This window comes from Nothoprocta perdicaria, unplaced genomic scaffold (assembly GCF_003342845.1).
Source record: "Nothoprocta perdicaria isolate Ctin4 unplaced genomic scaffold, notPer1 scaffold_366, whole genome shotgun sequence".
Classification (NCBI taxonomy): Eukaryota; Metazoa; Chordata; class Aves; order Tinamiformes; family Tinamidae; genus Nothoprocta; species Nothoprocta perdicaria.
In genome coordinates this window covers 224,567-247,174 of record NW_020455606.1, presented here as the reverse complement: position 1 = coordinate 247,174, position 22,608 = coordinate 224,567, and the positions used below count along the sequence as shown (strand labels likewise).

At 40.1% G+C, this 22,608-nt stretch overlaps 2 protein-coding genes and 1 long non-coding RNA gene across 4 annotated transcripts in view; 1 reads left to right on the top strand and 2 right to left on the bottom strand.

Moving 5' to 3' along the window:
• Window positions 1–6,510: 6,510 nt before the first annotated feature.
• Window positions 6,511–12,273, top strand: GSTK1 (glutathione S-transferase kappa 1). The gene is made up of 8 exons (XM_026044474.1): window positions 6,511–6,582; window positions 7,195–7,276; window positions 8,004–8,132; window positions 8,458–8,564; window positions 8,983–9,018; window positions 10,310–10,426; window positions 10,925–11,018; window positions 12,171–12,273. The coding sequence occupies exons 1-8, from the start codon at window positions 6,511–6,513 to the stop codon at window positions 12,218–12,220; spliced, it is 687 nt and encodes a 228-aa protein (XP_025900259.1). The 3' UTR covers window positions 12,221–12,273.
• Window positions 12,274–14,348: 2,075 nt separating this feature from the next.
• On the bottom strand, window positions 14,349–16,569 carry LOC112951713. Its single transcript, XR_003250269.1, has 2 exons — window positions 16,513–16,569; window positions 14,349–14,379 (listed from the first exon to the last, which is right to left on the bottom strand). It is a non-coding gene; the product is annotated as an uncharacterized LOC112951713 (long non-coding RNA).
• Window positions 16,570–19,525: 2,956 nt separating this feature from the next.
• The window catches only part of LOC112951708 (rap1 GTPase-activating protein 1-like), a 34,814-nt gene continuing 31,731 nt past the window's right edge, over window positions 19,526–22,608 (bottom strand). Inside the window, exon 19 of one of the 2 annotated variants that reach the window (XM_026044457.1) lies at window positions 19,526–19,577. In XM_026044457.1, the coding sequence (XP_025900242.1) occupies window positions 19,571–19,577 (7 nt within the window). In that variant the 3' untranslated portion in view covers window positions 19,526–19,570. Of the gene's footprint in view, window positions 19,578–21,348; window positions 21,866–22,608 lie in introns of those variants that run through there. The other variant, XM_026044456.1, reaches the window with a different exon arrangement.

Here is a 22,608-nt window from a genome sequence, read left to right as displayed (position 1 = left end):
CCTTACAGACTTCCTACACTTCCTTAACAAAGCTCCTTATTTAAGAATGTGAGCTAATGTAATTTTATGTCCCTCATCCAGCTCACATTATTGTCCTAAGGAGAAGGGCTGAAACTTCAACAAGGATCTGAAATATATTTTGGGAGCCAAATAGACTGATCAGAAGTTCTCATGGAACTTCAAGCTGCTGAATATTTGCCTAGCACATTCCAGCATAAAGATGTGTCAAGGAGCAATACTTGCAAGAGTCATAATGGTGAGGAGGAACTTCTTTCCTGTGAGGGTGACAGAGCAGTGGAACAGGCTGCCCAGGGAGGTTGTGGAGTCTCCTTCTCTGGAGGTCTTCAAAACCYGCCTAGATGCCACCCTGTGCAACATGCTCTAGGTGTGCCTACTTGAGCAGGAAGGTTGGACCAGATGATCTCTAGAGGTTCCTTCCAACCTTGAATATTCTGTGATTCTTTGATAATAATCACAGAAGCCTCTGATAAGCCTCTTATTTTCATTTAAAAACATAAGCTGTTCTACTTCTCATAATACAGGAATGTAAGTTCACTCCAAACAGCAAGAAAAAAATTAAAAAACAAAACAGATAAGCCAATCCTTTCTGAAAGGAACTCTCTAGCTTCAAAAACATTATAACATTTCAAAATCTTGTACCAAGGACTAAGGCAGAATAGGTGGCACTGGGATGAATTAAATACTGCTTTATATTAATAAGTAGCCTGACAAACCTACATGTCTGTGTATGTATTCATGGAGCATGGGATGGAGCTTCCTCATGGAATATTGTGAGTGTAGGAGTGCATGTGATTCTGTAATGGACGGGATGTTTTGACATGTCTGATGTTATTCTTTCTGAGCTAGGCTAAAAGTAGTTAGGATGAAATTCAAAAAGAAAAGCGAGTTTGGCAGAGATAAGGCATTTTGTTAAATAAAGATTTTGACCTAAGTAAATAAAGATCTAAAGATCTAAAGATCTAAAGATTCTGCACTTGAGGAAAGACAGCAATATAATTCTTTTTCTCCAGGACGGAGGGATTCTTTTGCTATTTTTTTTTTTTTTTTTGAGTACTCCTTTTGTTCCTTGATTGAAGAGTGGCTGTATAAAAGCATACCTTAGAGATATTGCACTTTTTTATTCCAATAAAGCAAATACAAGTTATAACACTGCAATAAAGCAAATAATAAAGCAAGGCACACACATTTTTTGGTTTCCCAGTGCATACACAACTTATGTTTACACTATAATGTGATCTATTAGCTTTGCAATACCATTTTGTCTAAAGAGAATATATAGCTTAATTAAAAATACTTTTATTGCTAAGAATTGCTAACCATCTGAGCCTTCAGTGAGTTGTAATCCTTTTGCTGATGGAAGGTCTTGTCTCGATGTTGATGGCTGTTGACGGTTCAGAGTGGAGATTGCTGAAGGCTGGAGCAACTGTGGCAATTTCTTAAAATACAATAGCAATGAAGTTGGACACATTGATAGGCACTTTTGGTCATAAAGTATTTCTCTGTAGCACGTGATGCTATTTGATAGCATTTTACCCACAATGGAACTTCTTTCAAAATTTGAGTCAATTCTTTAAAACTCTGCCACTGCTTTATCAACTAAGTTTATGCAAATCCTCGTCATTTCAACAGCATTCACAGTATCTTCACTAGGAGCAGATTCCATCTCAAGCAACCACTTTCTTTGCTTATCCATAAGATGCAACTCTGCATCCACTCAAGTTTATCATGTGATTACAGCAATGCAGTGATATTTTCAGGCTCCACTTCTAATTCCAGTTCTCTTGCTATTTTCACAATATCTGCCGTTACTTCYTCCACTGAAGTCTTGAACCTCTTACAGTCATCCATGAGGGCTGGAATCAATTTTTTTTGCAAACTCCTGTTAATGTTGATATTTTGTCCTTCTTCCACAAATGTTGTTAATGGCCTCTGGAATGGTGAATCCTTTCAAAAGGTTTTCAATGTACTTTGCCCAGATCCATCGGAGGAATCATTCTCTATAGCATCTACAGCCTTACAAAAAAGGATTTCTTAAATAATAAGACTTGAAATTCAAGTAATACTCCTTGATCCGTGGGATGCAAAATGGATGTTGTGCTAGCAGGCCTGAAAACAGCATACRTTTCATTGTACGTCTCCATCAGAGCTCTTGGGTGACCTGGTGCAGTGTCAATTAAGCAGTAATATTTTGAAAGGAATCTTCTTTTCTGAGCAGTAGGTCTCAACAATAAGTTTAAGATATTCAGTAATCCATGTTGTAAAAAGATCTGCTGTCATCCAGATTTGTTGTTCCATTTATAGAGCACATGCAGAGTGGATTTAGCATAATTCTTAAGGGCCTTAAGATTTTCAGAATGGTTAATGAGCATGGGCTTTAGTTTAAAGTCATCAGCTTCATTAGCCCCTCACAAGAGAGGCAGCGTGTCCTTTGAAACTTTGAAGCTCTTCAAAATGCTCTTCAAAAGCACCAATTTCTCCTTTTTAGCTATGAAAGTCCTGGATGGCATCTACTTTCAATATARTGCTGTTATGTCTGCATTGAAAATCTACTGTTTAGTGTAGCTACCTTCAGAGTTTATCTTATGGATAACTTGCTGCAGCTTCTGCATCAGCACTTACTGCTTCACTTTGCATTTTATATTATGGAGAAAGCTTCTTTCCGTAACCTCATGCACCATCCTCTGTTACATTCAACCTTATCTTCTACAGCTTCCTCACCTCTCTCAGCCTTCATAGAATTGAAGATAGTTACTGTCTTGCCTTTAAGAGAATATGTAGGTTACAGGCCCTATGAAGCCCTTCAAATAACAAAATTTCTAATAATTGAGATTACTGTTTTGCTGAATCAAAATTCAAATGTGATGGCAGGATTATTGGCCTGTGATGGCATGTATCCTTTTCCACTCTGACTTCAAAAAGAATAAAAATAAACACCGGGACTCACCAGTAGATAGCTTTCCTTTTTCTCTTAATTCTCAAAGTATTCATATTACTCAAAATAACAGTATTTGTCATTTAGAAAGCATCTTTCTCTATGTAAGAGCAGATATTCCCATACATATGTTTTGCTTTTAAAGCCACAAGACTTAGTTTAATAGCAGCAGAAATTGTTGTTTGTGATCTTAAATTATAATTTCCAATGATTTTTATAGAATATTTGTTAGTCCCAAAACCCACACATATATGCAGTCATCTAGATCATGCCTACCTTGGCTCCATGACAGAGTTTATCAGTGATATCATAAAACAAATAATAAATTTTAGGACATACACTTTTTTTATATGTTTCTTTCTCTGTGTGCATTTCATTTCTTTTTCTTTCATTTCACTATGAGTGTTAGAGATAATTTGAAAATAGTTCCTTCAAAGATCTGCTCATGCAGAAGCTTTAGATTTTTGTCTGTTTCTTCTATCACTAATATATATATWTTTTTATTTACCTTTAAGTTTCTATATATGCTCTGTTTGGCATATTATAATTGGCAAGGTAAATTTGGGTAGAAGGTGGGAAACACTTCCATGCAAACTCATTCCTGGCTTCTCACCTTAAATTCACCTTCACATTTAACACAGTAATGCAGTTCACATGACATTTTTTATACCACTTCAGATAAAGCATCAAAATGAAAAGATAGAGAACCAAAATTCTATGACARAAATCCTTCTCCTAGGTTAAAATGCTCAGAAATGCAGCTTCTACTGTTCAGGATATTTACTCTCATCTACATATTTGCTGTAATGGGAAATATGACCACACTGGTACTGACCAGGCTGGACTGCCAGCTCCACATCTCTACATACTTCTTGAGATTCTGCTACCTATCCAGCACTGTCCCTCAAATGTTGGCCAACCTCTTGAATCCCAAGAGAATTATTTCCTTTGATAAGTGTGTTTTTCAGATAAACCTCTTTCTGGCTTTAGGCCTCACTGTTTTATTTGTTGTTTTATTAGTAGCCATGGCATATGATCAGTGCTAAGCAATATGTCATCCATTGCCCTGAATGCTGATCATAAGCCATGATATTTGTGTTTTGGATATCTGTGTTTGTTCTTGGTACAATCCATACCATTCAAACCTTGCAGATGTCATTCTGTGATCTAGATGTGATTAAGCACTTCTACTGTGATATCCTGGCACTACTTAAATTTTTTTATGCTGACACCCAGATGAAAGAAATCACTGTTTGTTATTGGCGTTGTTGTTTGCCCTTTTTGCTTAATCCTGATATCTTTCATCCAAGTTATTGGGGCCATCTCGAAGATTCACACTCCTGTGAGACAGATCAAAAGATTTGCAACCTGTGCCTCACCTTACAGTGGCCTTACTATTTTATGGCAGTGCTATGAGACCTGAGTCTAGCTGTTCGTTCACAAGATCAGCACAAAATAGTTTCTCTCCTGCACAGAGTCATCACCCTTTCTTCAATCCTATCACTGTGCAAATGGTACTTAAAAGTTAGATCTGTCACACAATACAGATTCCCTGAATTTTTACCAGAATTTTGGGTACCAGACACCAGAGAAAATAGGCAGGTGTTTTGCTACTAAAGTACAATTTAATTTACATTTTGTGCTTTAATGCCTATTCCGAATCAGAGCCTTGCTTTACTATTTGTTGATCTACAACTTTGTTTTACTAAAAAAAMCCCTAGTATTTAGGATAAGAATTACTTGGATTGAAGCCAGTGGATTGAGAATGTTTTTGTCGGGGTAGTACAGCAGGGTAAACCATACAGCACAAGCCATCCACAAGCACCTATGTGTTAGATATGCTCAAGAAGCCTTGAGGCTGAGGGATATATAGTACAAACCATCAAGGAGGCAGTAGCTGCACTCGAAAACTCAAGATCTAAGAGGGAGGAAGTAATTTGGAAATTTGGAAGAAACATGCCCATGGCTACAGGCAAAAAGGGAAGCCCTGTACAGCAAACAGGAAGCAGGAACTCATCCTGTATCTGGCACTCCTAAACATTCTCCTAAACATGTGTATTTCCAGGTCTTTCTTTGCATGGTCAGAATTAAAATCAACTCTCTTCTTTTTTGGAGGGGAGAGGGGGGGAACAGCCTGGATCCTCACATCCCAGAAAACATGCTCATCAATGGCCACTGCAAACTCCACCTCATCCTCAGAAAGGACGTTGAGGAGAAAGGGAAAGAAGGACTAATGTCTATCTTTCTTAGGGGCAAGTTCCAGGAGAGAGAGGAAACTTTCCTCCCAAAAATTAAATGACAGCACTAATTTCTAATATGAGTAGTAAAATGAGCTTTTAACCATTTACTATTTACTGCAATACGCTAACTTTACTGAGTTTATTCTTAGGAACTTAAGAGGAAGTAGAGAGTGGTTTGTTTTTTTTTTTYYCCCCCACTTTTATCCTCTATACATGGAATTGCAAACTGAACAACTCCTTCCACTTCCTCTTGAAGCTCCCCTTGCAGGAAGACTTTTTAATATTCTTTTCCATGTGTTAATTTTCCTTTTAAAATGTTAATTTTCCTTTTAAAATATTGATCTTACGATATAGTTGATCCTTTAAATTTTTACAAAGTCCTTCTGCATGAGATTAACAGCAGTTTAATTCCCAAATTATTGAAAATTGTTAGAAAGGAAGTAATAATATCTCCTTTCTGACACAGACCTTATTTGCTTTTTTTAAAAAAAACTTTCKGTGTTATTAATGAGATGAAGCCAATTTCAAGAAATTCCTGGTTTTAGCTTTGCACAAAAGGAAAACCACGCTGCTCCGTTCCACTGTTGTGAATAGCTAGRATTTGCTGACTTGTGGAATCATTTCAGTATGAGGAGAAATAAAGGAGAGGACAAGTATACCTGCAAGAGATGTTGTTTATATTCAGCAGCATTATTTTTTTTTCCAAAAGACAAAAAAAGAGCAAGTTATTTCCACACCCATGAGCTGTCCTAACACACCCACTTAAACCTCATGCCTCCCTACTGTTTCAGCCTTTGGGACTCCGTCCTCTCCTGTGCATGTATCCTGCCTATCGCACTGGACTAATCCCTAGCAACGATCTGTGTCTGCTGAGAGGTTCGAGATATGGTTGCACCCAGTCTGCCAGGGGGAATACTCTGAAATAACTCCGCAGAACGAGCAGATAGGGAGGACAAGACTTGCAGGGAAACACCACCAAGGCTCAGAACGAAGATCTGAGAATGAGAAGTACGGTGCACGGAGCAGAGACGAAATGCCAGTACCCTGAAGCAGGCCTCCCGAGGGAAGAAAAGAGCACTTTTCTGTGGGGCAGGACACTAACTCCTTCATTAACAACCGCCACCACAGCAGCGCGGCCCGCAGCGCTGCTCGGGAGCTGCTCCAACAAGCAGCGTCGCTTAACGACGACCTCATTTCCTCAGAGAACCACGGGCTGCCTTCCCCACAAATGGACGCCCTTTCCCGGCGGGAAGGGAGGGAGGCAGGGCCGGGGGCCGGGCTCGCCGCACGGCGGGGGCGACGCGCGCCACTGCCGCCATGGCGGCGGCGCGCAAGCTCGTGGAGCTCTTCTACGACGTGGTGTCGCCCTACTCGTGGTTCGGCTTCGAGGTGGGCGCCCGGGTGGGGGGCGGCAGGGCGGGCGCGGCGGCACCGACACCGACACCCCCCGGCACCCGCGGCGGGCGCCGCCGCTTCCCGCGGCTCCCGCTCCCCTTCGGGAGCCGCTCGGAGGGCGGGAGCGCGGSGTCCCGGCGATCCGGAGCCACCCGGAGCCACCTCCGCCAGCGACCTGTTACCCGCGCGCGTTTAGSTTTCATGGGTGTCGCCTTGCGGGGCCTCCCTCCCGTGCTGGAGCGCGGGGAAGGGTAACTGAGCTCCGGGTCAGCCCAGTGGGCGCTTATTGCGTGTGTACTGGTGAGCGCTTTGCTTTAGAGGAAGTCTTGTCGTTTTAACAAACATAACTGCCTTCTCAGGAGCCCGATCTGCCTGTTCTAGCCCTGCGCAGGGTTGTGTTGTGCACCTTTCGGTTTTCCGAGATCATATTTCCGAGATCAACCCTGGGSTTGCGCGCCCCAGGGAAGGAGTTTAAGTGTTATCAGCAGCATCTTAACAGGGGGTTTTATCTGCAGTGCCCATTTCAGGCCTTATTTCCTTTCTGGTTGCCCTCAGCTCTGCGGACATTTCACGCTGTCTGTCCRTGCTCACTTTTCTTTGATGTAGGTGCTGTGCCGGTACCAGCATGTCTGGAACATTGACCTGCGTTTGCGTCCAGCTTTTCTGGGTGGCATAATACACGCGACTGGTAGGCTGACTGTGAAATACTTCACTCGCGGCACAGTTTTAAACGCAGCCTGCTTTAAACGCAGTTTTGGCACTAGTAGCAGATGAACTATAGGCTTGCTGAGCTAAGCAGTGGTTGAGAAATCGACTGCAAGTATTATCTCACTGTTAATGCTATACTTTATCTACAGAACATATTGTCCATGCCAAAGTTCCTAAGTCCCAAAGAGGATAATGGTAATTTGATGTGTGATATTTGTCGAAAAGTTTTTTTTTTTACGATGAAACCAAAATGTGCATTTTTGGTGCAAGATGCTGGAAGGATCAAGAATATCATAACATTGTACACATGACCTTATTAGAACAACTGAATCATTGAAATGTATAATTCAGAGATCAGAAAATTAACAAATATCATTACACACAAATATCAGTAAATAAGTCTGGGGACTTAGAAGAGCTTCTGTCTGAATCAACAAATCCCTGCCTGGATTATACTTTAGAACCTGGACTTTGTACTGTAGTTAAAACTGCTTCTGCTAATTAAGAGTTTATCTGCACATTGCAAAACCAAAACAAATTTGGTTCATACTATGGCATTAACTTTTCAAAATCTGAATATTTCAGTAAATCAATATGAAATTGCAGGCTTATTTAGGCAGATGTTTGTTTAACCTGTCCAGTGTTGGTTTTGTCTAATGTTGCTATAATTGAAAACTCCTCCTTAACGTGGAACCTCTTTTTGAAAGGTAACAAGGCCCCAGGATTGTTGCCAAAGCGTGGTGAATATATGCTGAAGGATATAGAAAGGATGGGAAAATATTACCAAGTCCCTATAAAAGTTTCAGCAGAACACCTTCAACGTTTACTTGGTAAAGGTAAGAGACACAACACAGATGCTGATGTGGGTTTTCTTATTCAAATTCTTCATGACAGTAAAGATGAAGGTGAATTCTCTGTGGCCTCTCCCAGTATTTGTGAGCAATATCAAATCTGTGCCTTTTCAGTCATAAAGAGAAGTTCTGAACTGGGCAAATATGATTGTGCGTAATTATGGCAGAGAAGATACTGTGAATCAATACAGGCTCCACCTTTTGGGGACAGTTGCAGGGAAGATCATCCATAGGTGACACTTCTGCAGACTTCAACCATTTTTCCTGATCCTGTGCCTTGTTTCAGTACGTTTCTCTGTCTTTTCACCAGTCCCACTCTCTCTTGGTGCCATGCGTTTTCTCACAGCCATTGATATGACACAACCCCAGTTTTTGGAACCTGTATCTAGAGAATTCTGGATACGCTTTTGGTCACAGGTCAGTATCCTACAAAACCAAATTTTTGTTCCTTTGTCTGTCTCCCCGCCCCAGCCCCTCTTCATTCAAGTATGGAGTGTGAGCAAGAGGAGAAAAGTGCTTTTTAATGAACTCATGACAGGAAATTTAAGATCTGAGTAGTTTGGGATCCATTAAAAGAAAAGAGCTAGCTGGCACTAAGCTCATTTTGCAGTGTCTCCTGTTAGGTATGTACAGTGAGTTCTGAATGATGAGTGAAGCAGTAGTTCATATCAGAAAGCACATAATATATTTCTAAATTATGTAACTTTAAATCTTYTTAAGAAAGTTTCTGCAGCAGGATCAACTGATATTCTTTTTGCTTAGAAAATTTGCCGTCAAGTCCAGAACTGAGCTTTTATTCATAAGTATTAAATTACTTATTTTCTTCTTTCTCCAGCATGAAGATATCAACCAGCCAGCAAGTATATTGGCTGTAAGTGTCTCCCTGTTCATTAAAGGGTGTAAGGATAAAAATATCTATCGGTGGGTTGGATCAGTAAAAATACTTGTTTGCATTTTGCCTCTTCAGGAGGCAACATGTGAAGTATATATTTAAACACACACTGAAAGTCTTTGCATAGTCTCTGAATCCATCATTCCTTAAAAATAAGGCAAGGACACACAAAACTTGAGAAGAACAAACTTCATACTCAAAAAGATCCTGTAACTTAGTCACAGCTTGGCAGTCAATGAGTATCCATCCGTGTTCATCAAGGGAGAGAGGTAGGCATCTCCTTGTTGGCCTGTTTCTGTCTTCATTCACTCCTGCAGCAAGCACTAGATCGTCCTTGTGTGGAAATACACCACCAAAGCTGTGTGAGGGATCCCAACCTCTGACTTTTTATGGGTGAATTTATTTTATATACTGATGAACAATGAATTTTATACACTGATTAACTATTCTATGTTGTTTACTTAATGCAGTTCCTTGCTGTACATGTGCTACTTTTGCCTTTTGTTTAGTCAGTAGTAACTTCTCATAAGTCACTATAAAAGCATTGTGGTCTTTAAATCCTGCCCTAAACCTCCTAAATACTTCTTCTGCTCTGATGCAGTGATGGACCTATATATATTATGCAGTTTAAACACAGTGGCAGTCAAGCACGTGTTAAGTTTTATTCTAATGCTGTGCCACACTTGTTTGTTTCTCGAGGAATATCATGCACATAAATGCCATGGAACTTAACATTGTTTGAGGTACTTGATTAAAAATAGATATTTGTAACTTGTGTGACTCAGTAAATAATGTATCTTTTACTTTTGGTGTAGTTACAGTCTCTTTCAAGCAGTATCCTTTATATTTTCTCTCTGACTACATTTGTCATTCGTACTAACCATTTTTTCTCTTGATAGGCTAGTATAATAAGACTCTTGACTGTCTTTTTCAGAATATATATATATATTTATTACACGATGTAATAACTCATTGAAACATAGATTTAATTCTTTTTTGGAAAATGGAAATTAGTCCACGTTCCTTCTGTCTAGGAACTGATAAATGATGAATGGGTTGGGAATATTCCTTATACCCTATATAGCCAGCCTGTTGTTCAAGAAGTACTTCAAGAGGTTTTTGTTGTTGTTTTTGTTTGTAGTATTTGTAGTAGGCTAATACAGTAGTCTACTGTATTAGGAGATTTTGTGTGATCAATACTGAATATTAAATTAATTAGTTCATAGTAGGAATTAAAATACTTAGAATATTTTTAATTATGTCTTCTTAGGTTGCAGCACAAGCTGGGCTACCATCAGAGCAAGCCCAAAAGCTTCTTGAAATGGTTTCATCCCCTGCAGTGAAGGACCGTCTAAGAGCAACAACAGATGATGCAATGAAATATGGGGTGAGATGTTTTAGCACAATTTGAGATCACAGCTATGCAKTCTTTCCCTGCTAAGAATACTGCTGATGAGGGTGATGATTAGAAAGCACTAAAAAGATCTGCTCTGAATTTCTTTTGCTTTTTGGAAATGTGAAGGCTAATTCATTATTACTTAGCTGATTGTATTGTCATCTGGGAAACTAGGGTCTGACCCATTCCAGCTCGATGACAAGGATAGGAGGACCAATACAGGACACCGAGTGACACTGTTTATCACTGCTTCACATAAAGCTTTGGATTTAGTCATGGAGGGGGTGGGATTACTCAGTCACAAAGGGCTCACTGACTTTGAAGAGTCTTGTCCTGTGATGGTTACATCAGACTGGTGTTTAAGAGTGAAGAAAGTGAAAACAAGGGGAAGAAAAGGGTCAGTGTTTTTGGTTACTCCTGAGGAATGAGTGGTCATTTATCTACCAAAACTTATTTCATAACATTCTTTAATCTCCATGGTGTTAATAGGCTTTTGGGATGCCTGCTACTGTGGTACATCTTAATGGAGAACAGCATCACTTTTTTGGCAGTGATCGTATAGAGCTGCTGGGAAGTATTATAGGTGAGTGCACTTAATTTCACTTTAAGTTTCATGTTTCTACCTTCATTTAATGAAATATGGAATATAGTTAAATGAAACACTCTTAATATGCTTTGTATATTGAATTATGTTTAGTATTCTCCTTGTGGGGTACAACTGTTGAATGTAATGTCACACAAATGCAGAGACCAAAGATGTAGTCCTCTTCCAGGTATGTAGTAACTTCAGTACAAAAATCCCATTGGTATGTTTTAAGACATTGTTTTGTACATGCTACTTTCAAATTAACAATGTGATACTGGCTCTTAGATCTTGGTTCTGTTTAAGACTATAGGCAATAATCCTCTACTTGCAGCTTTAATATTGTCATCTTAAATCTATTTCTTCTTCATAAAAAGTGCATTATCACAAATCTCCAGTTCATAACTGTAATTATATAGATACTCAATTCCTGTATTGGCATTCCTATTGGATGTATATGTCCTTCATTTTTCTGTTAAGAAAATGCTTTTCTTTTTTAAGCTGTGATAACTAATAGAACTCAGTCACCCACTGTTACCTGAGTTGGAGGGAGATGGACTGTTGATCTCAAATTTGGCAGCACTTGCAGATTAGGAAGGCAGCCATGAAAGTTATGAACATAACTAGCTGTGAACGTGACTAGAAATGTTCTGGAGGTTTTTKGGGATTTCTTTTCTGGATATTTCTACAAAAACATTATCAATGAAGACAGGATTGAGGAAGATTTGTTTTCCAAATCACTAATCCCAATTGTCATGAACTGATTTCTAGTACCCACTTCAACCAGGGCAAAGACTTAACAGATTTGCTTGTTATTCTTTTATCTCACTCTCCACTCTTCTACTCTTTCCCTCCTCCTCAACCATCAGCCATTCAGAAAAGGGATCCTAGAAAGAATGGGCTTCCTCCTTATCTGGAGTGCAGCAGGTTTGCAGAACCTCTTATCTGTGACAGGGGAAAATATTTTGTACAGCTCCAGTTGTGACTTGGAAGAGAAAGATTTAGGAGACTGGCTGAAGAAGGATCCAACAAGATAAAAATATATATCCCATCATTAGTAATTACCCTTCAAAAGAGGAAAAAGAAACAAGAACTGCCCAATTACTGTTGTCTATTAAATTTTAACCTCTTTTGCACTGGTTCATCTTGCAGGAGAAAAATGGCTGGGACCAGTTCCTTCTCTTCCAAGCTCCAAGATGTGAGACGTCCAAGGGAAAAACATAAGGAGAAATAAATGTATATTGTGTGTTTGTGTATGTATATATATACATATGTATATATATATGTATGTTTGTGTACATATGTGAATATATAAAAAAAGTAACAGTTTTGTTTTCCATACAGAATATCTCACAGAGACAGCATTTATGAAAAAATGGTCAATCTCTGATGGTTACTTGAATGTGGAGAGAATAATGTAGAGATGGCTTTCTCTTCCTTTACTAATTTTCTAGCCCAGTCTCATCTCATTGTAAGAGGTTGTTTGAGGTTTGCCAATATTACCTGTCTGGTCAGCTCTTTACAAGCACCAATATGCTTCTTTTCTTTCAGCAAATTTGCAGATTCATACAGATCTTTCTTACATTCTCCTTTTTGGTTAGTTTTCTTCTCTCTTAGTCTAAAAGCATGCGGATTAACTGTTGTTACAGCACTGAGGTCTTCACTGTGTAGAGATTTCTTGTATCTTTGTGAATATTCATATCTTCAGAAACAGCTATGACACAGAAACACAGCCTAAGAGAGCTTGGCCACATTCTTCTTTTATTTTAAGTCAAAGATACTATGCATATACTTCAAACATGAAATAAGGCATTTTTGCCTCCTTTAGTGTTGTTTCCTCTGTAACAGGACAACTGAAGGGAACACTAGAAAGAAAACTATAAAGGGACAGATCAATCACAAGGGAGAATCCAAGAATGCATCAAGTACTTCAGAAGCTGCAATCCCCCACCTAAACAGTAGTTTATACATGTTGCACTGCAGTGATGGACATTTCACCGAATCACAGAATGGTTGAGGTTGGAAGGGACCCTTAGAGATCATCTAGTCCAACCTTCCTGCTCCAGCAGGAACAGCCAGAGCACATGGCACAGTGTGGCATTTGGGCAGGTTTGAAGATCTGCAGAGAAGGAGACTCCACAGCCTCTCAGGGCAGCCTCTTTCAGGGCTATGTCACCCTCACAGAAAAGAAATTCTTCCTCACATGAAGATGGAACTTGCTATGTTTTAATTTATACCCATTACCCCATGTTCCATCACTAGCCACCACTGAGAAGAGTTTGGCCCCATCTTTACATTCTCCCCTCAGGTATTTATACATATTGATAAGATCCCTTCTCACCTTTCTCTTCTTTAGGCTAAACAGACCTAGCTCACTTAGTCTTTCCTTGTAAGATAGATGCTTCAGTCTCTTAATCATCTTAGTTGCTCCCTGCTGGACCYTTTGTAGAAGCTCCCTGTCCCTCTTTGTCCTGGGGAGTCCAGAACTGCCCCAATACTGCAGGTGYGGCCTCACCAGAGCTGAGGAGAGGGGCAGGATCCCCTCCCTTGACCTGCTGGCAACATCCTCCTGATGCAGCCAGGATCCCATTGGCCTTCTTGGCCACGAGGGCACTGCTGCCTCATGGTTAACTCCATGGACTYCCAGGTCCCTCTCCGTGGAGSTSCTYTCCAGCAGGTCGACCCCTAATCTGTACTGATACCTGGGGTTATTCCTCCCCAGGTGCAGGACCCTGCACTTGTCCTTGTTGAACCTCAGGAGGTTCCTCTCTGCCCAACTCACCAGCCTGTCCAGGTCCCTCTGGATGGCAGCAMAGCCCTCYGGAGTGTTGGCTACTCCACCCAGCTTGGTATCATCTGCAATCTCCATTCATTCTAATGGATCAGGYCCAGCACTTTCATGGGGATTTCATTAATGCCAATTTTCAGTAAAGTCGTTAGAGGACACTGATGATTATCACGTAATGTTAGTCGGTAAATGAACTATGCTGTGGTTTCCTTCCTCAAGGATGGCCTAATTGTCGCCTATCCAGAGGTGATTCTGGGATATGGCTATGAAGGACATCCTATCATATAGTCTGTAAGGGAAAAGTAAACAATGTAATTAAAACCAAGACATTTCATTTTTCACTTCCTGTTACAGTTCTTAGTTCATATTGAAATAGTTTGAACTTTGTTCTGTATTGGTTGAACTGGAATAATACACTTCAACAAACTTGTACCAGGTTTCATTTCTCAGTGATTCCTGGCTGTCTTTGATGCATTGCTGGAGGAAGGAGAAAGAATAGCAGCATTTTCATTTTATCTCTTTCTCAACTTTAAGCTGAAGCATCTCCACACTCACACACTTGAACAGCAAACTCTGGAACAAAACAGCAGAAAAAAAATCCTTCATGCCCTTGCAACTGTTCCTTATATCCCTTTAAGTTTTTATAGGAAGCATCCTATAATCTGAGAACTTTCTTCTTACTTCCACCAGTCTATCCATTAGTCTCTGGGTAGATACAACTTGGAATGTAAGGAAAACTCTGTGAACTAGGATTTTACATTCAATTAGAAGTTGGAATGACAGGAAAGTTTTATGTATTTGGATACTGTAAGTGCAGTTCCTTTAATTCCCTTAAGTCATGTCAAGAATTTTTTGATTATTTTCTCTGAAATTTGCTACTCCTCAGATGGAGCCCCAAGACTGATTCTGAGTCTGTAATAAAAATGGAATGACTGAGATATAGCATTTTTAGGCAGGATCACCCCCATGACCTGATTTACAGCACAGTCTCAGAAAAGTTTGGAAAACACATATGTGGAGGTAATGACTGTGGTATAAAGGTGAGGCAAGTGCAAAAAATCATAAATTAACCTTTTAGCTTGACTGTAAAGCACCTGCCTTTGTGACAGAACCTCTTGATAATGCAGATGGGCCAAATGAGATGATGAGATGGGCCAATAGAGACTGATTCATACTTCTCAAAATGATCTTCAAGGCTCTCAGTCCCATCTGAAGTCAGCAGGAAATAAATGCTATTAGGCCTTAGGTACCATTTATACACTACTGAGATTAACAAAATCAAAATTTGATTCTTTTTTAACATTGTTTATTACTTGTGATCACACAGAATGACACAGAGTGTTTAAGGCTGGAAGAGACCTTTGGAGATCATCTAGTTCAAACCTCCTGCACAAGCAGGGTCACACAGCACATTGCAGAGGATTGCATCCTGGCAAGTTTTGAATACCTCCAGAGAAGGAGATTTCTTGACAATCTCTTACAGAGCTCTCTCACGCTCACAGTCAAGATTTTTTTCTCAAATTTAGGCAGAACTTCCTGTGCTTCATTTTGTGCCAGCTTGCCTGTTGCTGGCCCCACTGAAAATAGTCTGGTCTTCAAAATATTTGTATACATGGTAAAATACCCTCTCAGTCCTCTCTACTTTAGGCTAAACAAACCCAGCTCTCTCTGCCTCAACAGTGGTGCTAACTATTTATGTGATTTGGCAGTTCTGCCAAGGAATATTTACATTGTTGCTAAGCTCATAATTTACAACTGTACTTAGTGCCAGCAAAATTAGCCTGTTTGGGAGACAGATTTGAGCTAGTTCTGTTCTTTAGGTAACCTTACTCCTGTGTAACAGCAGAAAGCTGATCAGGAGCATGAGCTTCTGTCAGAGACCCTGCAGATTACCCCAGAAGTGCTAGCTGGCAACTATCCTTTCATTCTCAATGTAGATCTTAAGCATAGCAGGCATTATGTTGTCTCAGCATTGACCACCTAGCTTCCCTTTCTCATCTGGCAATGCCAGTCCACTGGGACACCAATTGGCAGCACTATATGAGGAGTTCAACTGTTTATCTCACTGCTCTGAATGTCACCAGGTGGCTGGGCATTATTGGAAAAAAACATTAAGGATCTCATTCATTGTGTCTTTTTTTAGCAAGCACAGAGGCAAGTGCTAACTAGTAACAGAAAGTGGCAGTTATATAAGACACAGCCTAATTTCTTTGATAAATAAATAAATAGATAAACTCCTCTATCTAGAGCAGACTATTTTCTGGGAGCCTTAGATCACTTACATCAACACAAGATGTTGTTTTGCTCTCAAGCCAGACAGGATATTGGGTAGAAAGAGGAATTTTTGAGTTTAAAGAAACAATGCTGACAAAACTGGACTCMGAATCTAGGGAACAAACTTGCAGTCTGTGTTCCTCTTTGCCTGTTGCAGACCTCTCCAGGGGGTACAGTCCCCTTTCTGGAGAAGCTGTGCAACTGATACAGACAAGTAGATCCACCAGTGCCAGGCTGCAAGCATGCAAGGAGGTGTAGAAATAYGCACGAAATCGGCTGCCCATGAAAGGTCATTTAGGGAAGAATGTATAGGAYCAAGTGTATTCACTGTGAAGCTGTATTTTTAAGTATTCCTTTAATGATGGGCCTGAAGTCTCCTTCCACCCTGAACCACTGGCCTACTGTTCTGTATCAGCTACCTGTGCTTCTTACCCAGTATGCACTGAAACAATCCTCCAGCGTTGGTGGTTTTCACACACAGCACAAAATGGAGACCTGCAGAACAAGGTAGTTCTTTAACCTTCCCTTACAAGCACCTTCTTGTCCTTTGAGCCCTGAACAAGCACAGCTTCCTAAATTAAGTTCCTCTCTTTCTCTGTGCAAATGAAAAGGAAAGACACTGTATTAAAGCACTTACTGGACTATGGTGCTCAGCATTGGCTTTGCTGCCCTTTCCTTTTTTGATGGAGCCAGCAACACTGTTGAAAGGAAGCAACAAGCTTCCTGGAAGAGACCAAGCAAAAAACAATAAAAAAATAATCAAAAGAGCTGATTGCACTGCAAACAGCTTTTTTTTACCCCRAAGTTTTCTCAGATCTGTGGCTCATCCAGTTACAGCAAATGTTACACCCCCACATGACTAATGCTATCTTGAACTATTTATCTTTCTACCTGAATAACAAAGAAAATGCCTACCCATCTTTCATTTAATGCTAAAAATTAAAGAAGAAACAAAAGAAACAGGTAAAAGTGACTTTAATGACACAGCTATCCACCATTCAATTAGGAAAGCTAAGGACACTGTAAAATGTAGTTAATGAGGGATTCCTGCAGTAAGATGGTAAACCAAGATATTTCTTGAAATGAACCTCTTCTTTTTGAACATTACATGATCATAACAATATTTGCTAGGGGACAGATGAGAGAAAATGCTTCAGCAGTTTTTCAAAAGTAGGCTTTCCCTCTCTCAGCTTCACGATGTTAATTCAAAACTCTGCRGAATTAAAAAACAAAACTGGTAAATCATTGCTGTTTGCTGCTGAATAGTAGCTTTAAACAACACAAAACTACACTTCCAGAGTTCTGATCTTTTTTTAAGTCCATCTGTTCCTGGCTTCTCTACTTAGAAATGTTACTATGATACAGAGTTCTAGGTAGTGAGTAACTAAAAGACCAAATAACAGAATAAAAACACMTCTAAAACAACTGTGTGTGTATTAATTAACTCTGGAATGACATAATGAAGCTGAATTTATTTCCTGGCCTTGAAGCTGCAGGGCAATGTCACCGTTGTCTTACTTAATATGCACTGGTAGGTGAGGCACATCGGTACGTTAGAGCCAACTCAGAAAATAGTTGCAATGGCACACTTGGCAATGGTTTGAAGCAGTTTTCTATGTCTTTACCTGGCTTTGGCAACACAATGATCATAGGCTGCTGCTGCATTTTTTTCTTTTCTGAATCTTTGCTCTTGTAAGCTGAATGGCAAATGGGACTATCCAAGAATGCATGAATCAAATTCAGGAATTGCAGAACTGCTCAGAGAAAGATCCAAACTTACAGTAAGCATCTCAGTTGTTACTGTACTAGGGAATTGTACTAGGGAACCGTCACTAGGGGACAAAACTAATACCTAGATGCCTTTCCATATTCAAATATGTTTTATTTTGTTTTGTTTGCAGTTTAGCTTAACACATTAGTTAATTTCCTCAGTTTGTCCTGCTTGGTTAGGGATAATTACAATTCCTCCTTTGTTGTACATTAATTTGTTGCAACTTTGTTGCAGATTAATTGAAATTACTAAAGTTATTTAAATGTAATTTTGTCTAGGAATGTTAATTTGTAATGCCATGCTTGAACTTTCAGTCTTCTATCAGGGCTGTGATACAGAGATAGGATTTTTTTTTGTCTGCAGAAATCTGTGTCTGTGTCTGAATTTCCAGAAAAATGTGGAATATGTGCTCAGAAAATGAAGGCTCATCACTCACGTGCCTCACACATATAATGACCTTTTTTCCCTTCCTTTCTGTCCCTCGTCTATTGCTGGTGAGTCTCTRCTTTGGCAAAACATCTCACAGAATCACATCTTCATTCCTATTGTTACAATAGAGACAGTTTTAAGCAGGGTCCTGATGACCACCTTTGGCATCATAGAGAGAGGGCTGCTATACAAATTGAGAAACCTTGCTCTGTCTTTGAATTGTCTCCCCTTTTGAATCCCAATTCTAAACTTCTCCAAAAATCCCTTTTCCCACAATTTCCATAAAGATTTCAGTTTTTCCAACCACTCTTTACCTCCTCAACCACACAAATCTCTCACCATCTGAGCTTCCTCCAATTTGAGATACCTTTAGCAACAAATGTAGGTTTTGCCTTCCAACAGATCTTAACGAATTCTCAATTTCAGCTCAGTCTTCTGAATCACACTTCCCCAAAATATTATCCAGTCCCTTCAGGCTCATTCTAAGAAACAGCTGTACTGTTTTGAGYGAAGTTTTCAAAAAAACTAGCTTTAGCTTGATGTCCAGCATGAAATGTTTCAATCTAAAACYGTTAATTTTACCAAATGGGAAAACACAACTACAAATGGGGTCTGAGATCAGGATGGCTGACACAATCTCAGCAAYGGACAGTATGACAGTTCTGCCTGCTATGAGACTAAGGAGAGTATATTGTCACTATAAACATCTCTGCACTGTGAACAGATCAAGTTGATCTTTATCAGTTACTCTGGCTATTGCTAAAAGCCCAGCTGTGGCAGGTAAGAGCTCCCCAGTTACCCATCCTGCAGGCCGCATTGTGCAGGAAGCACCTTGCGTGGTGGCAGCAGTAACATCCATATTCAGACTCTGTAGCTTATACATGGGAACAGGCAGATGGCACAGGAGTCATATCAACAACCAATGCATCAAGATATCCACTCTCTACAGAGACCCATAAACACAATAACCTTTTCAGAATATGCTGTGACTTCTTCTCCAGAGTGCACAACATTATTTATTCATTCTATTGAAAGACCTTTCTTTCTGCAATTTCTCTCCCCATTTCTCTGTGATCTCTCTATGTTCTACACATCCTCAGTATAATATACAAAAGATTTTGCTGAAAGTTTATGTAGCTCAGCCTATCACATGTTTTTAGATGCTTACGTAGAGGATGTTTTTTTCTTTTTTACCTGAAAAGCTGGATGTAGTGGGTGTGCAGTCACTGTCATCCAAACACATACTCTGAACCAATGAATCCTGCTTCAAAGGGCCCTCAGGAGAGCACATCAGCTCCTGGAGAAGGAAAAAAACTTGTTTTAATAATACACTTTGTAAAATCAAGGAGGGTAATTGCTGAATGTTAGAGATCATGCACCCACCCTGTCATTGTCCTCTTCCTCAGATGTTTCATTTTCCCTCAAACCACTACAACAACTGCTTACATTGGATGAAGAACATGAGAATGGCTGCATCACACAGTATCCTGAAGTCTGACTCGTGAGTATTCTGTGAAATGCAAGCATTCAACATCATCATGCTTATTGTTGCACACAGGCTCACACTTTCAGTGACATAAATTAATCACATAGTAATCTGAAGCAATAAGAAAGAATTACTCATCCARTTAGGTTTTTAACTAGGATCAGAATTCAGGAGAACTAGTTCATGTTCCTTAATTTCTAGTATCTTATTTATTAGAAGCATCCTTCATTACTTCCATTCATGACAACTGCATGAAAGAACAACACTCAGGTTCAGATTAGCTGAATTTTTAATTTACAGACTTAAGTGTCTAATAGTGAGTGAAACCACTGCCATTTTAGCACATCTAGGCATTCATCAAAATCACTGACACCTTCAGTTCGGAGAACAAAGATTTTAGGGGCCTACACATATGATCACACTTAAAACTGCATATGAAAGGTAGGCATTACCCAGTCTAGGCAAGTCACTCCCACAGCCACCAGCAGCCATGTTTGCTTTTATACGAAAGTCCAGGCAGTATAAGGGTAATATAAGAGAATGTTATTCTATTCATACATTTCATAAAGTGTTACCCATGGGTTTCTGGATAGTTGTGAAGGTAGGAGTAAGGAGGGCATATACACATTATGGTTAATGTGTAACATTCAAAGCATTATATATGAAAACTGTACCAATCACTTGATCACCAATCTCTCAGATATCATGTACATCGAGGTAGTCTGCTGCATGTTTACATAGGGCCAAACTCTTCTCGGTGGTGGCCAGTGATGGAACATGGGGTGATGGGTATAAATTAAAACACAGGAAGTTCCATCTTCTTACAAGGAAGAACTTCTTTACTGTGGGGGTAACAGAGCCCTGGAAGAGGCTGCCCTGAGAGGTTGTGGAGTCTCCTTCTCTGGAGATCTTCAAAATCTGGCTGGATGCCACCCTGTGCCACGTGCTCTCGGTGTCCCTGCTGGAGCAGGGGGTTGGACTAGATGATCTCTAGGGGTTCCTTCCAACCTCAACCATCCTGTGATTCTGTAATTGTGATTCACATTCAGCAAGACAAGACCCTTAAGGTCAGTTTCCTCTAACTCAGAATTTGGCACACACTGCTTGCAGCCAGCCAGGAGAAAAAGCAGTCCATGGGATTCATGGGCTTACATGGTGCAAGGTGCAGTGCGCATTTTAGTGTAATATTTATAATGAAATATTTGCTGCCTCCACAAGAGGCCAGTCAGTAAGACAGAAATTAAGGGTTTAAAAATGCTAAGAAACTCAAAGAAGCTATGAGAGGCAAGAAAGATAAGACAACTTTAACATACTAAATATATTTATTCCTTCAGAAACACTGCAAAATATGGCCAGTCTTGACCTACAAGCAGTTATGAAACCTATGGTCCCAGGCATGTTACATGCCAGCATGCAATAGGGAGAACATTAAAGGCAGGGCCAATATAGGCCAAAGATATTTCCTCAGGGGATTAGGAAATATATTTTTGGAGGAATGAAGCCCAACATGCTTTTCCCRTAATACAGCAAATCAATAACATGAATATAAGTCAGCTGGAACCTAAATTTCCATGAAGTGTCCCCTTCTCAGCATCTTTCCTCAGTAAATTTCTCCATCCTCATTTTCTGCACTGCACTTCCTGACCTAAGTCATCCAAAGGCACTAGAGACAGAGAGGGCCTGGAATTTTTCTGCTCCTGCCTTAGATAGGTCAAGCTGTTCTCTTGTTGCTCATCTGAGGGGAGAAGAAGAGAAGGGGAGCACTCAAGGAGGCCTTCTTCTCCCAATCATTAGAAGAAGCTGGTTTAGTGACTGCTGGTTGGGCAATGGGAAAGGCCTAGAGCCAAAATGCTCCAATAGGAGCTGTCTGTCCATCTCCCTTTCCCAGAATTCSTGCTCCAGGAACTGCCAGTGGAGCATTACGTCGTGCCACTTGGTCTCTGCACAGTCCTTGAGGTCCTCTAAGCAAGTTCATGCTCCTCTTAGCCAGGGCTCTCATTTCAACCCCAAAGTCTTTCCAGTATCTTCAGTGAGGTAACCAAAGACTGAGCAGTATCCGGTCCACTCCTGATTGGGTTGGTGTCCCCACTCAGATGTGTCTGAGGAGGGAAAACACATACACAAAAAAATATGTACTTTTCCTAGGATTTGGACATACACAGTACAGTGCTTGATTTGCAGTTGCAACCTGGAAAGAGATCTGGTCTTGTGGAATTTTACCACCTGGACACCTAGGCTGAGTTTATTCTTTTGAGTTTCTTGGGAAGAAGGATTACTTGGAGGGCTATCTGAACAGCAGAGCAGAATAACTAAGGATAGTAGTCCTTGTATAGGGGAGAGAAAACAGGATTAGCCCAGGCAAACAATGCAGTTTCATATATTGCAGATTGATCACTGAAGAAGAGTTGTGTTGGAAATTAGCATGTGAAGAAGAGAAGTAAGTTTGTCTCTMTAGGAATTAACCTGCTTGTGTAACTCATTTGCATTTTTTTCTATTTATGATGTTAGTAGAACACAGATGAACTTGGTGATTCAAGTCTGGAATCTGAAATGATTATCTGAGACCAGCAGTGTCATGTCGCACATTTTTGAAACAGCTAAATTTTCTGTAATGCTATTTCCTGGAGAGAACCTGGAAAGGGTTGATGTACCCTTTCAGGAATGACATTTTCAGTATGGGATGCCCAAATAGCTCTAGAAACAGCTAGAGTTTCTTTAGCTCTTCAGAAGATATCCTTCTTTATGATTCTCCACTTAATGAACAATAAATAGAATGGTCCTGTAGAACTTCAGGGAGCAATGAGACAGACTGCTGGAATGACACCCCCAACCTGTACCTGCT

Bases quoted from the DNA above. Each gene is read 5' to 3' on its own strand.
- GSTK1 (XM_026044474.1), top strand. From the start codon at position 6,511: ATGGCGGCGGCGCGCAAGCTCGTGGAGCTCTTCTACGACGTGGTGTCG. The intron at 6,583-7,194 runs GTGGGCGCCCGG...TCTTTGATGTAG, and splicing joins ACTCGTGGTTCGGCTTCGAG to GTGCTGTGCCGGTACCAGCA. The intron at 9,019-10,309 runs GTAAGTGTCTCC...ATGTCTTCTTAG, and splicing joins AGCCAGCAAGTATATTGGCT to GTTGCAGCACAAGCTGGGCT.